This window comes from Sarcophilus harrisii, chromosome 5 (assembly GCF_902635505.1).
Source record: "Sarcophilus harrisii chromosome 5, mSarHar1.11, whole genome shotgun sequence".
In the NCBI taxonomy this organism is placed as follows: domain Eukaryota; kingdom Metazoa; phylum Chordata; class Mammalia; order Dasyuromorphia; family Dasyuridae; genus Sarcophilus; species Sarcophilus harrisii.
In genome coordinates this window covers 270,671,451-270,687,495 of record NC_045430.1, presented here as the reverse complement: position 1 = coordinate 270,687,495, position 16,045 = coordinate 270,671,451, and the positions used below count along the sequence as shown (strand labels likewise).

The 16,045-nt window shown below is 48.5% G+C and overlaps 1 protein-coding gene across 1 annotated transcript in view; it reads right to left on the bottom strand.

The window, feature by feature from the left end:
- CPVL (carboxypeptidase vitellogenic like) overlaps positions 1–16,045 on the bottom strand; it is a 100,042-nt gene that overhangs the window by 51,810 nt on the left and 32,187 nt on the right. The window contains exon 7 of the mRNA XM_031940511.1: positions 11,654–11,720. Coding sequence (XP_031796371.1) covers positions 11,654–11,720 — 67 coding nt within the window. The remainder of the gene's footprint in view (positions 1–11,653; positions 11,721–16,045) is intronic.

The following is a 16,045-nucleotide window of genomic DNA, read 5'->3' as shown; positions in this document are numbered from 1 at the left end:
AAGGCAGAGGCAGAAGGGAAGAGCTAGTGCCAGACAGGGACTAGAATGTAACAGTCCTCTCTACTATCACATTCCCAGCCAGGAAGATGACTTAGGAGACTCCGCCTGGTGTCTGGAAGAAGTGACGACAGAAACGTAAGCTATGATCTCCATGGCTGCATCACCATTGGCCAGTGACTCTCTGCCATCATACACCTGTTACACTCTCGTTTCAAGTTCTCCATCTCTGCTTTTCAGTAACTGGATGGGCTAAAATGGCGGGAGGCTGATGAAAAATGGACAGGATGCCAGCGGTCACTTTATCTAATGGCCAAGCTTGGCCCCAAAGATGAGATGGGAAAGTGCTCTTCTTGTGGGCAGAGGTTGAAGGCCAGGAAGATGGAGCAGTGAATACACAATCAGACTCAGATGATGAGCTCGTTCATTTTACTGTCTCTTTTCTCTTTCTTTTTCACTCTTTGTTACAAGGGATTTGTCACAGGGTAGGAAAGGGAGGAGGGATGTATTTGAAAATAAAGTGAAGTAAAAACAACATAAAAATGGAATTAAAAAAAATTTAAATCCCTTCTGGCACTACTACTCTGAAATTGTCTTTGACTTTCTGTCACTGTCACTCTCAATCTCTAATGCTTACGTTCTTAACTCTTTAAAAGCTTTCTTAAAGAAAATAAGACTCAGAAGGATAAAATAACTTGCCCATGTTTGCAAAGAAAAGAAACTGAAGGCAAAAATTCAAATCCAGGCCTCCGGGTTGGAATCACACAAGCTGAGTTCAAATTCTTTCTTTGATATTTACTAATTGTGTAAATTCGGGCAGGGCAGCTCCTTTCTCAGATCCTTAGCTTCCTCATTTGTAAAATGGAGATAATAATACTTAGACTTTCTTCACGTGAAGAAAGCATTCAAGAAGTAGGTTACCATATAGTACCTTGTACACAGGTGGCTTTTAATAAATGCTGGATGAATGAATAATATCCTTTTAGCATTTGGCCAGGGGACAGAAGGGGAAGCCTGATTTTAAACTATCCCATAACAAAAACAAACCAAAGCGGATCTTCCTTTTAAATCACAACAGTGAATCCAGATGAATTCTCTTTGTGCCTTCATTAATGAATTATGGGAGCTCCAACAATATGGCTGGCAGCTGTCCGAGGAAAACCATGAACTCGGTAACTTAACATCGACCATCTGATGGGGTTTGGGGTTCCTAAGTGCCGCAACAGCATCAAAGCCCCTGTCGAGGATGTGTTGAGAAGTGTGACTGACCAGAAACCAGATCAACAATCACAGGAGCTGCAAATTGGCATCCCGTCCAAGGCCCTCAAGGTATGACAAATGTTAGAGGTAGGATTTGGACATAGGTGCAGAATTCAAATCTAGTGCTCTTTGTGGCAGACATTCTACATGTAGGGACATGGAAAAGAAAAAAGAAGAGGAAGAGGAGGAGAAGAAGGAAAAAAGGAGGAGGAGAAGAAAAAAAGGAGGAGGAAGAAGAGGAGGAGAAGGGAAAAAGGAGAAAGAGGAAAAGGAGGAAGAGAAGCAAAGAGAATTTGTCTTTAATCTCAAGTTTACGAAGATAGTTCAGTTTTTCATACTGGAGGATCTTACTGATCCCAACGGTGACAAGAAATACCACAGCTTCACCTTACAGAAGCCAACCTAAGCGTTAGGAAAAGAATCCCAAGGGCCCGGGCTTCGGTCCGTGATGTATTCCTGCTGTTCTCCTCCAAAGCTTTATATCACAAAGGAGTGAGTTTCATCTTGTTGTTTTGCTATCATTGTGAGATACTTACTATACGATGTCTGGAACGGCCTAATAGTAATGGGAATCATGTTAACAGCATATTGGACTTGTAAAAATATTCTTGGGAGGATGTAATGCCCTGTTAATTATCCAGATGTGAAAAAAGCACAATGAAAATGGACTTAAAGGAACTTGTAATTATGGGCACTGTCTGACTCTCCTGTCTTACATGTTTCAACAAAATCCACATCAAGCTTATTAGCCCCCTGCCACTGGTGCTTTTGAGAAGAGCTGGTTTCATGTCTGCAGTCAAGATTCAATCAACCCCCTCCGGAAAAAAAGAAGAAAGAAAGAAAGGAAAAAGCCAGTGTCAAAGAATAAGGCTCTAATGGAAGCAGTCTCCTCTTACAGGAATTGCACATGTGTTAGCAGTTACGCCGTGTCGGCTCCATTTCTTAGTGAGGTTTAGAAGGAAAAAAATAACGGAGAAATGGATACAATTACCTTCCTCCTGCATTCTCATCCTTTCTCATTAGATTTCATAAGGTACAGGGGCTCGTGCCCAGGAACACTTCCCCGAATGGTGGAGATACCTAGAAGGCTGGGCCGGCATCAGTGGTCCACAGCCCCCCAGTGACCTAGCCTGATGCAAAAGGACAAAGGCCTGATACGGTGCTCAGGCCGATGGGCTGGCCCCAAGCACAAGGGACATGGCCCGTTGTTTTGCCCGTCCGGTTATTGCTGTGAATTTTTGCTGAAATAGAGTCAAAGGAACTGGGAAAGTCCACAAGCGTCGCCGCCTTCAGATCAGCATCTCTCTCACTTCCCCCCAACCCGCCCCATCTCCCAGGAGGAGCTAAGCTGAGGAAGCCCCTATGGGCTAAGGTCAGACTAAGCTCGGGGCAGCCTGCTGAGCCATAACCTTTGATGGAGTCACCCCGAGAGCTGAGGAGGGAGGAGCGCAAATGAGCTGACCCAGATATATCATCTACTTTTCCAAACAACCCAGAGGGAAGGTCCCTAGAACTGATGAGAAACCTCGGCAGGATTTAGGGGAAAAGCCCACACGGACGTGACCAGCACGAGACGCCGCAGGGAGAGGATGGGGGCCCGTTAACTTCGCCGAGTCCTGGGAAATTCCCTCCCGGGAGGGCAGAGGTGTGATGTTCCAGTGGGGCTGGTCCCCAAAATTAATGGATGAGAAAAGCTGGATCCTCCGCGTTGTGGTCAACACCGCCACCTCCCAGACATTTCTAGACCATGTGTCATGTAATCCGAAGACCACACTGCAGCAATTTGGGGAAAGAAAGGAGGGGGAGAAGGAGGGCTTTCCCTCACCTAAAAGGCTCCTATTTCTTTTGCACAGGGAAAGAACAAAAGGAGACCAACAGGACTCAGCATATGGAAAAAAGCATCTTGTTCCCCAGCCAACTTTCTCACTGCTCAGCTGCCTGGGGACTGAGAGCTCTCCCCTACATGGAGATTTTTCTGGTGATTTCTCCATGTGTTTGGCTGGGAAGCTTTCCCTGGCAGAGTGAGGAGAGATGCCCCATCACCTGCACTTCCAGTATCCTTGGTACCGCCAGACGGGCCCAGCAGGAATCAGGGGAAGCAGACCCCAGTTTGTGGTTCTGCCCCAAAGTGTCCACTAATCTCCCTTCTCAGGGTGAGGTCTCCAGTCACCCTCAGGATACAGTCCCAGGCTTCCAGATTCACCCAGACATCCTCTGGCTGATAGTGACTCACAAGAAACAACCAACAGCTATGAAGAATTCAGAATGAGGGAGAAGGAAGGGGAATACAATATGCACACCCCGTGACTACAAAATGTAAATGGACCTCACCTTCCTAACTGTGTGACCCTGGGCAAGTCACTTAACCCCAATTGTCTCAGCAAAAAAAAAATGTAAATGGAAAGAACACAGATGAAAGCAAACCTGATGTTTCTACTGACCAAATCTGGCCACTCTGAAGATGTGGGCAGGGGTGTGTCTGACTCAGCTGACATTTGGACCCCCTATTTTATTCTGTTATAAGGGATAGATACAGAAGGGGGATGGTTTGGAAGTGAAGGTGATGTAAAAACAGAAGATAGCACTGATTTTTTAAGCTATGCATTCCCACACGGCTGTAAATCAGACCCCCAAAAATCAAAATTGCAGTGAACCAAACAATGCCAGAGAAAGGAGTTGTGGGATAGGCGTAAGGGGTTAATGGTGATTTGTATACAAGAGACATCGGCTGGGCAGATACGTGATGGGAAAATGGGACAGCCCGGTCATGGAGTCAAAAAGGAAGGCTACAATCCCGGGTCATGGAACGGAAAAAGGTCACCTGGAATGCCTCTTAATGGGATAGGTCTTCTAGGGAAGAGTTGTAGGACATTACAGGCATGAGCCACATGGGATAAGAAGGTACCAGTGAGTCACAACCTTCACCAATGGACCAGGGACACACTCAAGTGATTAGATCATTGGTCCCTTGAAGAACTGAAGTAGGGTTTAGAAGCAAGAAACTGGACCTTTTTAATGTTTTAAACTCAACAGCTCTTCCCTCACAGCGAGATATCTTTCTCCAAGCACTTTGCTCAGAGTAATTCACCCCAGGAAAGTTTTAAGAAAATTTACTGCTTATTCATACTGTCCCCTCCCTGAAAAGTCTAGAAGAGAGGCAGTCAATAAATGTTTAATAAAAATAATAATGATATACTTTAACATATTTAACATGTATTGGTCAACCTGCCACCTGGGGGAGAGGATGGGGGGAAGGAGGGGGAAAATTGGAACAAAAGGTTTTACAAGGGTCAATGCTGAAAAATTACCCAGGCATATAGCTTGTAAATAAAAAGCTATAATAAAAAAGACAATAATAACAATAATAATGACAGTCAACATTTATATAACATTTGCTATGTGCCAGGAACTGTGTTAAGGACTTTACAGTTATTAACTCATCTGATATTCTTAACAACACCGGGAGGCAGGTGCTATTATGATCCCATTTTACAGATGAGGAAACTGAGGCAAATAGCAGTTAAATAGTTTGCCCAGAGCCATATAGCTAGAAAGCATCTGACTTTCTGCCATTCTGTAGAAAGAAAAGTCCTTAGCAAATGCTGGTTAAATTTGACTGATTTCATTTGGATGAAGCTGATCTTTCTCCATAAACATAAGATCGAAGAGGTGTCACTGGACAATTTAGCTGAACAGGCTGCGGGGGTCTCTGAGTTCTGCAAATCCAGTAGGAATTAAACGTGTGGAATTCTAGAGACCACACAGGTCAGCATTTGCACTGTGACTCCTGTCCTCGTTCTTTTTGATCTCTGCCGCCCCAGACATGAAGGCTCACTTTCTTCTCTCTGGGGTCTCTCCTGCTTCTCCTCCCCCTCTCTGACCCTCTTCCTCTGTCTCCTTTGCCAGATCCCCTCCAGGTCCCACAGGGCTCTCTCCTCCCTCTGACACGTCCCCCAAACCCTCCCCAATCCCATGCTCAAAACCTGTGGGACCTATTTGACTCCTTCCTCTCTGATTCCTCATAGACACTCTATTGTCAAGACCTGTCCCTGCCATTAAAATGTTAACTTCTCACTATATAGTTTAAAATTCATGAAAATTAGTTTATTTATTTAATTTGTTATTAATTTATTTTTAAATATATAGTGAGTTCATATTTTAATGGCGGAGACAGGCCCTGACAAGTCAGCATGGGCTGTCGCAAGAGGTGACGGAGCCCCCCAACTTGTAGTCTCCGAGGAGAGCCCCCAGGGTCACACCTTGGCTATATTCTTTTCTATTATTCCTCTACAGGGAGTCCCTCCCATTCTCCCCCTTTCTGCTCTGTTCTTCTCCATTAGAAGGTACACTCCTTGAGAGCAGGAGCTGTCTCTCTAACTTGTAGTTGCACTCCCATCTCTTAGCACTACACCTGGCCCATAGTAGGTACTTCACGAATGACCTGACTAGACTGATTCTTTCTCCGGGCTGGGGAGGTCTGGACAGCTGCTGACCTCCCTGCCTCCAGCTCTGAGATTTTACAATTCGATGACAACCCTAAGGCCCTCCCCACTCGGCCCCTTCCAGGTGTCCCCCTGATATCTGTGGGCTGTGACCTAGAGCTCCATTTTCGTGATATTCCTTCTCAAAAATCAACACTCCATTTTCTATGCTTAAAGAAAACTTGGCAAGGGCTGCCCGACATAATAGAAAAGAGCAATTTGTCCCAAGTTCCAAAGTCAAAACAGCCCTGAAATGCATCTAATAAAACTCAGCAGAAGTTCAGCCTTAAGAAGGAAACTGCACTGCGAGGGATTCGAGCCTTTCTGGGGTTGGAACTTCCCTTTGCTTTCCCTCTCTCCATCATTATGATGAAGACTCTTGCCCAGCCCCAAGAGCAAAAATCCCCAGGGATCTCATTTTTAAAGAGAAGCTGGGATTTGCCTGAGGAAAATGAGCTCCAGAGACCCCGGAGCGCCAGCTCCGATGGACTCTTGGAGAAATGAGATTTATTCTGCTGAGAGCATCCTGGAGAGGCAAAGAGCTCCGAAGAAGCAGGTTTCGGCCCTGCCTTTGGGGCTTCCCAGTGGGGGACCTCAGGGCCAGTCACTTCTACCCTGCCCTCAGCTGTAAAATGACCCACTGCTGGGGCCATTCCCCCCCCCCCACCCCATGGCGCCTGCATTTAATTTGTCTGCAGCTTGTGTCTCCCAGTGGGCTTTGCTTTGTATCCCCAGCTCCTGGTACCTAGTGCCCGGCACCCAGTAAGCACTTAATAAATGCTTGCTGACTGAGTGGCAAGATGGCAGCATCTGGCTCCCAAGTTTCCATCCACCTTTAAGTCTATGATGCCAGGAATAATGGGTGCAAGTCCCAGGGTCTATGTTCCAGCTCTTGCCCTGCTAGAGACTTTGGGCAAGAAGTCTAAGCTCTCTCATCTGCAGGATAGGAGGGTTCACCCAGTCACCCAGAAATAATTGAAAGGCAATGGGTGATGCCATAGAGCACAGAGCACTGGGCTTAGAAGGATGCGTCTTCCTCTAACACTTCCTAGATTCTACTTGCCTCAGTTTCCCCTTCTGTAAAATGAGCTGGAGAAGGAAATGGCCAACCACGCCAGTATCTTTGCCCAGAGAACCCCCAATGGGGCACAGAGTACTACTGAGTCACATCCAAGAAGGGAAAGGCAGCGCAATGGCAGAGAAAGCTGAAAAATAACCATCTCTCCGCAGATCAGACAGACCCAGAGTCCCAAGAGATTAAACTCAGAGACTGCCAGCAAACAAACTCAAGGCTCCACCTAATTCCAAAAGTCCCTGAGGCTACACGGGGGTCCTGAAGGCCAGGACTGAGGGCCTTGGAGTATTTACAACAGATTTACAGAATGCAGCTTCTGGCCCCAAATATCTGCCCTTCTTGCCTGCCTGAAATCCTGCTGTTACCAACGTGACACGGTCCAAAGGGGAGGAGCCATTACAAGCAGCATTTATCTTGCACCTGAAGTTTACAAAGTACTTGGCCCGATGAAGGAGGCAAGTGTTACTGACTCCATTTTAACAGATGAGGAAACTGAGGCTCGGAGAGTTGCTCAGATTACATGGTGAACAAGCAAGTTATCAATGACTTTTGGGGAGGAAGGTGGGGAACCAAAACTCTGATTTAATCAGGGGAGGGAGTGTCTGGTTAGGGGAGCCTGGCAGCCCTATTGTACATCAGCCGCAACCTCTGAGGGACTGGGAGGAAGGTCACCAAACTGGTGGAGGATACCAAGACCATATTGTGCCCTTGCGAGGACTTGGTGAAGTTACTGAAGGTCAGGCGGCCTCCCCAGGAGAGATGATTGAAGAGGGGACTTGCCAATCAGAATGTTTCAGAGGCAGGTCTGGAACCCAACTCTTGGCCCCTGAGATCAGCTACCCACCGTTATTCCATGCTGTGTATCAATCACCCCACAGGTATTAATATATCAGATTCTTTTAATGTGGTGACGGCCTGAGAGCAGAGAACAGAATATGTCGAGTCAGCAACTCCTTTATTAAGCACCTGCTGTGTTCCTGTATTGCGCTAAATTCTTGGAAAAGGAAAAAGAAAAGAAAATCCCCCACCTCAAGGAGCTGCTCAATAATAGCTGCTAAGAGAGCAAATGAGAAAACTAAGCAAAGCAAACTTGAAGCATCGTATGAATGATAATTGTTCTTATTAACATCATTACGATTAATGTTATCCACAAGGTGATTAAAATGCAGAGTTCCCAATTAAAATCACCGTCTGAAATTAGTGAAAAGTCTTGGCTATTATGGTCCCCAATTGTACTCCACTCACAGAATCGCTTGTCGAGCGTATTTGTCGCCTTGTGTGGACGGGGAGGTCCCACCCAGATTTAACCACAAATCCCACCAAGATGAGTGGGATCCCTCGCCATGACTCAGGGATCTGTCCCACACCCAAATGTTCCCAAAGCCCAGGATCAGGGATACTGGGGGGCCCCTCCCTGCTGCTGGGCTGGGCCAGGGTCACCTCGGTGCCAAGACCCCTCCCCCGGCCAGTGCTTTCTGCCCCATGAGCTCAAAGAGCCAGCCCGGTGCCTGGCTCAGAAGGGCTCACACTTTTAAAGAAAGTTAATTATGGGAATTAAATGCAGCTTGTTCCCCTTTTTGAAGTTGATTTTTCATGCCTGGAGGAGGGGTGATTTACCAGACACATTTGTCTCGCTTTAGAGAAAATTAATTCCAGTTGGTATTTGGGGCAGGAGGGAGGGGAGATGGAAAGGAGACAAAGATGTTTACTCATTCTCCTCCGAACAGCTTGAAAGCAGACGCTAATAAATTCTGGCTCTGAGCATCTCCGCTGGCCCCGCAGGAACGGGAGGTTGAGGATGTTCTGCCTCCTCTCGTGGGCTGTTTTTTTCTTTTCCTAAAAAGCTCTCTAGGTAAACTTTCTGTTTCTCTCCTAGTGAAGTGGACCCTTCGTCACAAAGACAAATCTCAGGGCTCCAGGACTGCTGAGAGATGCCCAGACTCAGGAAGGGAGAGGTTCCTTCACCTTCCCCCCAGGTCCTTCACTAGCCTGACAGCATCTTCAGCAATCCCCATAATATTAACCGGGAACCCTTCATGTTTCTGGTGACCTCCCAGCAGCCCTCCCCAGAACTCACTCTCCTACCCAAGGCAGTTAAACAAAACAAGCACCAGCAAGATGGATGATCACGGAGGCCTTCCGGTCAGACTTGGAGGGGACCCAAAATGTGTCCACATCACAGGTGTCCCCTTGAGCCGCCTGCAGAAGGAAGGCAGTCTGAACTGGGCTGGGATGTTCAGCAAAAACACAATCCGGCCTAGATGGGAACTTGTGGTTTTCTAAGTCAGAATGTAGCCATTTTATCTGAGTTTTGACGCCAAACCTGCTCATTACAGATAAAAACAGAGCCACAAGACTGCCCGGAAAGCGTTTTTACCGCCACCCTGCAGGACTCTCTGTCAGTGGATGGTGAGATCAGCTTTCTTCTCCTACAAAACCTAGGATTTGGTGCCCTAAGACACACAGTCCTTAAAAGGGTCCAGAATGACCAGTGCATCCTGAGTGGTTTTTCCACTGCTCTCCACTGTCTGCCAAGGGGGAATGAACTGGATGCTCCTGTTGCTTCTACCAGGAATCTGGCCAGGGACCTCAACAGCTGCTCACCATGAGCAGAAGGCCCTCCCCATCTGGGGTGAACAAAGGCCGCCCTAAAAGCGACGGCCGGTGAGGGCTCAGTGTGCCCCAGCGTCGGCTCTCCCGGCCTCTGTCTGATGTGGAAGACTCACAGCCATGCCATGAATTACGCTCATCGCCTCCCCTGGAAGGAAGGGAGAAGTCCCTAAGAAGCGGGGTTCTTCCCTACACTCATTGTCCAGTTTGGTCTCAAGAAAAAGGAAGACGGAAGATTTATATGAACGGACGCAGTGTGAATTGGGGAGAATCTGGAGAAAATTTATACAACTGCAACTGTTGTAGAGATGCATAACTTTGGAAGACTTAGGAACTCTGATCAGTGCACTGAGCAACTACAATTCCATTGCACTGACAATGAAGAATAATACTCATCTCTTGACAGAGAGGGGACAAACTCAAAGTATGGAAAAAGATGTATTTGTGGACCCAGGCCATGCTTAGTTATGATCATTTATTACAATGGTTTTATTTTGTCTTTTTTCATGGGGAGAATTAGAAATTTAACATTTGTCAACTGTTTTATGAATTGAAAAATAATTTAAAATTTACATTTTTAAAATGTTTATTAATTTTTTAAATTTTAAATAAAAAATTTAAAAATCCACCCAATTTAAATATCTGACACTTTTTTTCCTCAGGAAGACAATGGTGCTGTAGAAAGGAGAAAACAGCCATTTTCCCCCATCCTCCCAAAGGTGACCTCATCTTACTAAATCATTTTGAAGGTATGGGGTTCTTTGTGAGCACAAATCTTGGCAATGGAAAATGCAAAATTAAAAATTTTTTGAAAGATTCTTTCCCACACACAGAAGGGAATTGCACGCACAAAACCACCAGGCAGACAGAGAAGAGACGAGCCAAAATCTCTGTCCAAGACTTGGCAGTCAGACTCTCTCACAATGTGTCCGTGTGATCTGCAAGGAAGGGGAGCTTCCCTGAAGGCGCCTGGCCTGGGTAGGGTACAGAGACCCTGGCGGAGAAGGCGCCTAGTGACGCTCCGTGATAAGCTGAAGTCATGTTCCCAGGAGACCCCGCCATGAATGACCAGGGCCTGGGTGAGCTGGCGCCCCCAGCCCTTATCTTAGATGGAAGGATGTGCAATGTAATTCTAAAACCCGGCTTTTTTCTCGCATAGCCATGGAAACTAAACATTACAGGAGCGTGAAACAGCCAAACCTGGGCAGCCCCCAACTGCCATCTAAGCCAGTGCGGAAGAGTCCGGTGTCACCTGCCCATGCCGTTGCCTCCTTCAGTCCCATCCACTAGGGATTGTGGAGTTTGGTAGGGAACTAGGGGGTGCAGCTGTGCTGGGAGGCAGAAAAACCTGGGTTCAAATTCTGCCCCAGATACTTACTACCTGCATGATCTTGGGCAAGTTTTCCTCATCTGTAAAATGGGGACAATAATAGCACCTGCCTCCCAGGGTTGTCCTCAAGATCAAATGAAATATCATTTGTAAAGTATTTGGCAAACATTAAAGCCCTGAATAAATGCTCACTGTCATAGGAAGGTAACAAGCATATAGGAGGTGTTTATCTACGCATTTATTTGTAATAGTAGCTTATTTATTTTCAAAATACATGCAAAGATGATTTTCAATATTCACCCTTGCAAAACCTTGCATTCCAATTTTCCTCCTCCCTTCCCCCCATCCCTTCCCTTAGACAGCAAGTGATCCAATATGGGTTAAATATGTGTAATCCTTCTATACATATTTATTAGGCGCCTATCTCACAGGCACATTTATTAGGCACCTATCTCACAGGCACATTTATTAGGCACCTATCTCACAGGCACATTTATCAGGCACCTATCCACCAGGCACATGTATTAGGCACCTATCCACCAGGCACATTTATTAGGCACCTATTTAGCAGACACATTTATTAGGCACCCATGTACCAGGTACATTTATTAGGTACCAATCAGGCACATTTATTAAGTGCCTATGTGCCACTGTTCCAAGCAGTATACAAACATTATCTTTTTTGATCCTCATAAAAAGGGTGTCAAGAAAGGCCTCTCATAGGAAAGTGGTGCAGGAGTGGAGAAACTGAAGATTCTAAGAAAAGAGGAAGAGAAGTGGGGATGGCCTGGAAAGAAGCAGGAGGTGGGAGGGGAGCAGCCAGTGGCAGATCCAGGGTGGATTCTGGGATGCAGGAGAAACGATTGCAAATTGTCATGAGAAAGCAGGACTTTCACTCACCTCTCCAGTGGCGTAGAAATCATTCTTCCTGTATTCTGGAAACAGCTGGAAAAACTGAGTGAGCGCACTGCAAGAGAAAAAAAAGTCCTGATAAATCCGGGCCAGAATACAATGAAACACCAACCAGATAAATATCAATAATCCACAAGCATTTAGCAAGTATGCTGAGCAACGGAACCTGAAAAAAATTATCAGTCCCTGCGCTCAAGGAACTGACCTTCATAAGTAAGGAAGGAAGATGCCTTCATAAGGATCTACAAAATACACCCAAAGTGAATACAAGGTAGTTTCTCAAGGGAAGTACATTCAAACCTCCTGGGACTTGTGAGAGCAGCAGGCAGAACTCTGAGCCGCTTCGGTCAGAACAAGTCAGGTGTGAGACAACTGGCTAAATGCCATTCCAAAGCCCCACGTGGCCAATGTAATGGAGTCTGTGCTGAAGCGATCGTACAAGCACGGGGAATGGAGGAAACAGAGAGTGCTACAGGCAAAGGCCTGAGAGGAGCACGGACTGTTCAGTCAGTGGCTACTGGCTGGCTGGTTTCACGAGAGAGGGATGAGCAGATCGTCGATATCAAGGAAGCCATTGATGTGATCGAACATATTAATCAACATGGGAGGACGCGTGAACAACAAGAGAGCTGTATTTCCATATGGGGCAAGGACTTTGACAAAGGCCGCATCGGCTGAGTGAGTTAGTGTACAAAACAAGGTGTGGAGCCACTGAACTGATAAACTGATAAAAATCGCCCCCTAAAAAAAGTGGGTTCAAGGTAACTAAGCTCTGAGTGCACATGCTTAGTAATTCATCAATATGAACTTCTCCTTCCCAAAGAGGGAGTTTTCTGCCATTCTGGAACATGATTTCTATGATGAGGGAGGGAGGACATGTCCAGGAGGAACATGCAGTGGGAGGACCATGAAATCTAATTTCACCATCCCCAGCCAATTGAGGGGGATGAGGGAGGAACCTTGCACTTCAGGATAAGAAATAAAAGGCTCACTCCCTCGTCTATAAGCACAGATCTCCGCCCAGGAGGATCCACCCCCGGGTGAAGTGCCCATTTCTTGCAACCAACTTACTTCCTATGCTCCTGGGGCCTGTTTATCTTTACAGCATATTTATAACATCAGCATCTACTGTTTGTTCAAATCAAACTAATAACAGATGCAGCAAAGGCCTCTGACAAAATACAACGCCCGGCTCAATTCAAAAAGTAGCTTTTAAAAAGTGCAAGCAAAAGGGATATTCCCTTCACGTGGTCAGAAGGTGTGGACAGAGCTTTTACAGCAGTGATTAGAACGTGTACAAAGCAAATCAGAATTAAATGTGCTGGGGAAGAACGAACATCTGAGGCCATTCAGGTCTCATGGTGGCTCAAAGCGGATCCTTGAGAGAGATTGAGAGAGACATAGAGATAGAGACTGAGAGAGGCTACAGACAGAGAGCAGAGAGAGATATACAGAGAAAAACCCTGGGATCACCATCAAGGCCTTGTTGTCTCTCGGAGTTAAAAGCTCAGGCTCTGACTCTACTTCCCCACCCAGTCAGTGGTCTCTGAGGTTGGGCTATGGACCCCCCCGAGCAGTTCAGATGAGGGAGCCCTTTTTGGCTCCCTCAGTATCATCAGGACCAATCCTTGCTGAGCATCCTGCCCCTGCTATTGCCCAGTAAACTGTTTTATTGGTAAATGTTTATTGTAAGTTCATGTAACAGTAAATTATGGGGGATCAGGGAGGGAGAAAAAACAGGAGCTCCCAATTTTGTAAAAATGAATGCTAAAAATTGTCTTGACATAACTGGAAACCATCATATGACATGACTATTTTAAATAAATTTCTATTGATTCCCAGCATGCTTTGCTTTCTGCTCCCCCACCTTTCTCTCTCCCCCACCCAGCGAATCTTCTTCTCTAACAAAGAATTTAAAAAGGGGGGTGGAGCAATTCGGCAGTAGATGTGTCAGCTAGGTGGGTCGGAGTCCATGATGTTGCATGCCTGGAGCCCCCCCTACCCGCACTCTCTCAGCTCTTTTCCAGGGACAAGCTCGGTTACTGAGGTGCCTAGGCACTGGGAGAGCCGAGCTTTCCAGGGAGGTGGGGAGGGGGAGAGAAAAAGGGGGATGGGAAGGGACCCCCCCCAAGTGAGTACTTACTCACACACACACACACACACACACACACACACACACAACCACACACTCACACATACATAATACAATGACACACGTGGGTCACACAGGCACACGCACCCACACTCTCACCTGCATTCACATTCACACTCACACACAAAATACTCCCAACGGTCCCACCTATACGTTTACTCACGTCCTCATCCATTCACGTACATGTTTAGACACTCCCCATCCTCCTTCACACACTCACACATCCCACACACATCCGCTCACACACATTTTCACCCTCACACATACACTCATCCCCAGACACACGTGCACAGTCTCCCACACTCGCACACAACAGGCCATACGGCAGACGGCTGCAATCACTTTTCCGTGCCCCTTTGATCAGGGGTCTCCCTGTGGCAGGAGCCCGGAGGGAGGGGGCTGAAAGCGGCCATAAACGACAGAGCTTTGGGCACGCTCCCCTTTCTGTGCTGGGCAGGCAGGACGGACCACATGGCGGCCGTGAGTACCACTGCGAGGGTCAGTGGCGATGTCTGAGGGTCCAAGAGGAGGAAAAACAGGGAGGGGGAGAGAGCGGGGCAGCGAGGGGGCTTCGGGCTCTGGCTCACAAGGGGCGAGTCATTCCCTTCAGATTTCCCGAAGAAGGTGGGTCTGGATGGAGGGACCCCCCCCTTGAAGTGGAGGCCCCCCCCAGAGCGGAGGGCCCGTTCGGGAGGCCGTGCACGTCTTCGGTCTCTGGCGGGTGAGGGGGACAGGGCAGGGGGCCAGGGGTGAAGGCGGAGGATGTTCTGCCCAGGAACGAGGGCCTGTCCCCTCACACAGACCTGTCCTGGGGCCCCTGACTGGCGACCATCCCACGGACAGAAGGTGGGGCAGAGGGAGCTTCCATGCCCGGGAACCGGGGCCGCTGCCCGGCCAGGAGAAGCTCCTGACTGGGCCTGGAGGAGTCGGGGGGGGGGGCTGGAGCCCCGCGGGCTCTGTGGGCAGAGACGGGGCGCCCCGTCCTGGGCAGGGTGACTAACCCCTGCCGGAGACCCCTCCCCTGCAGAATGAGGAGTGATACAGAGGCGCCTCCCAAGCCGTCCCGGTGGCAAATGACCTGGTGTTTGTGAATGCCCCGCGTTCTGTCTGACCAATCCCGTAACTGAGAGTGCGACGTGTGTGTATGTGTCCGTATGACACGGTAAACAAAGGTTAGCCAGAAAAGCCAGCCAGGAGGTCTCGGGTTCAAGTCCTGCCTCCGAGATCTGCTGGCTCTGTCCCCAGGGCAGGTCCCTCCCCTCGCTGAGACTGTTTCCCTCCCTGTGAAACAAGGCTGTGTGTGACACCTCGCCACCCACGAGGCCGCCCGGGAAAGGGCTCCCCTAACAGAGCTCCCAGAGACCTTTTTCTGCCAACGAGCGCTTTAGTTCCTAACGACCGAACGGCCCCACAGGCGCCGGGGCCGATCCCGGGGGCGCAAGGACGGAGAAGTCCAGACTCTGGTCCTGCTGAGAGGGGGGCTGGGCCGGATAGTCGTGCCGAGGGCCGCTCCGGGGGTTCTGGGGTGGCCGCCTGAGGCAGGGAAGGGGCTGCTGAGTCCCAGCCCAGAAAGCCGGGGGCAGGGCGGGAAGGAGCTGGCAGTGAGAACCCCAAAGTCTCTGAGGCTCCATCTGGCCGTGGGGGGGGGGGGCCTTGGCCAGGGTCGCAGACACCTCCGGGCTCCGGCCTCCATCCCTCGGGGGCCTCCGGCATCTGGCCGAAGGCCTTGAAAGAGCTCGCTTTTTGACCCGTTCTGCTGCGCTCCCCACGGCTCCTCGGGAGACGTCCCCCCAAGCTCTGAGAGAAGGTTTAAGATTTCATTTCCTCCTGTTACTCTATCACCAGCGTGTTCATCAATCACACGACTCTTTTTTTCCCCCAGAACAAACTGTAATATGATGAAAAGAAAAATACGGGGAAAGGGAAGCGCGGACAGATTCTCTGAATTCTTTGTGTCAGACTGTCAGCCTCCTCATCTAGCCAGAGCATCTCCAGGGGCTGCTGTGGCGTCCATGGCAACCCTCGGCTTGGGGGAGGGTGTCACAATGACGGGGGTGACCCATGAGCCGGGTCCCCAGTGAGTGACCCCCATCACAAGCCCATCCTTCCCCTGTCTCGTCCTTTCTTCCTCTCCTGAGTGAGCCTGGCAAACCTTGGCCCCTCTGGAGCCCCCCAGACTCCGGCACCCCCCTCAGCAACATGTGGGGATGTGACCCCCACCCTGGATG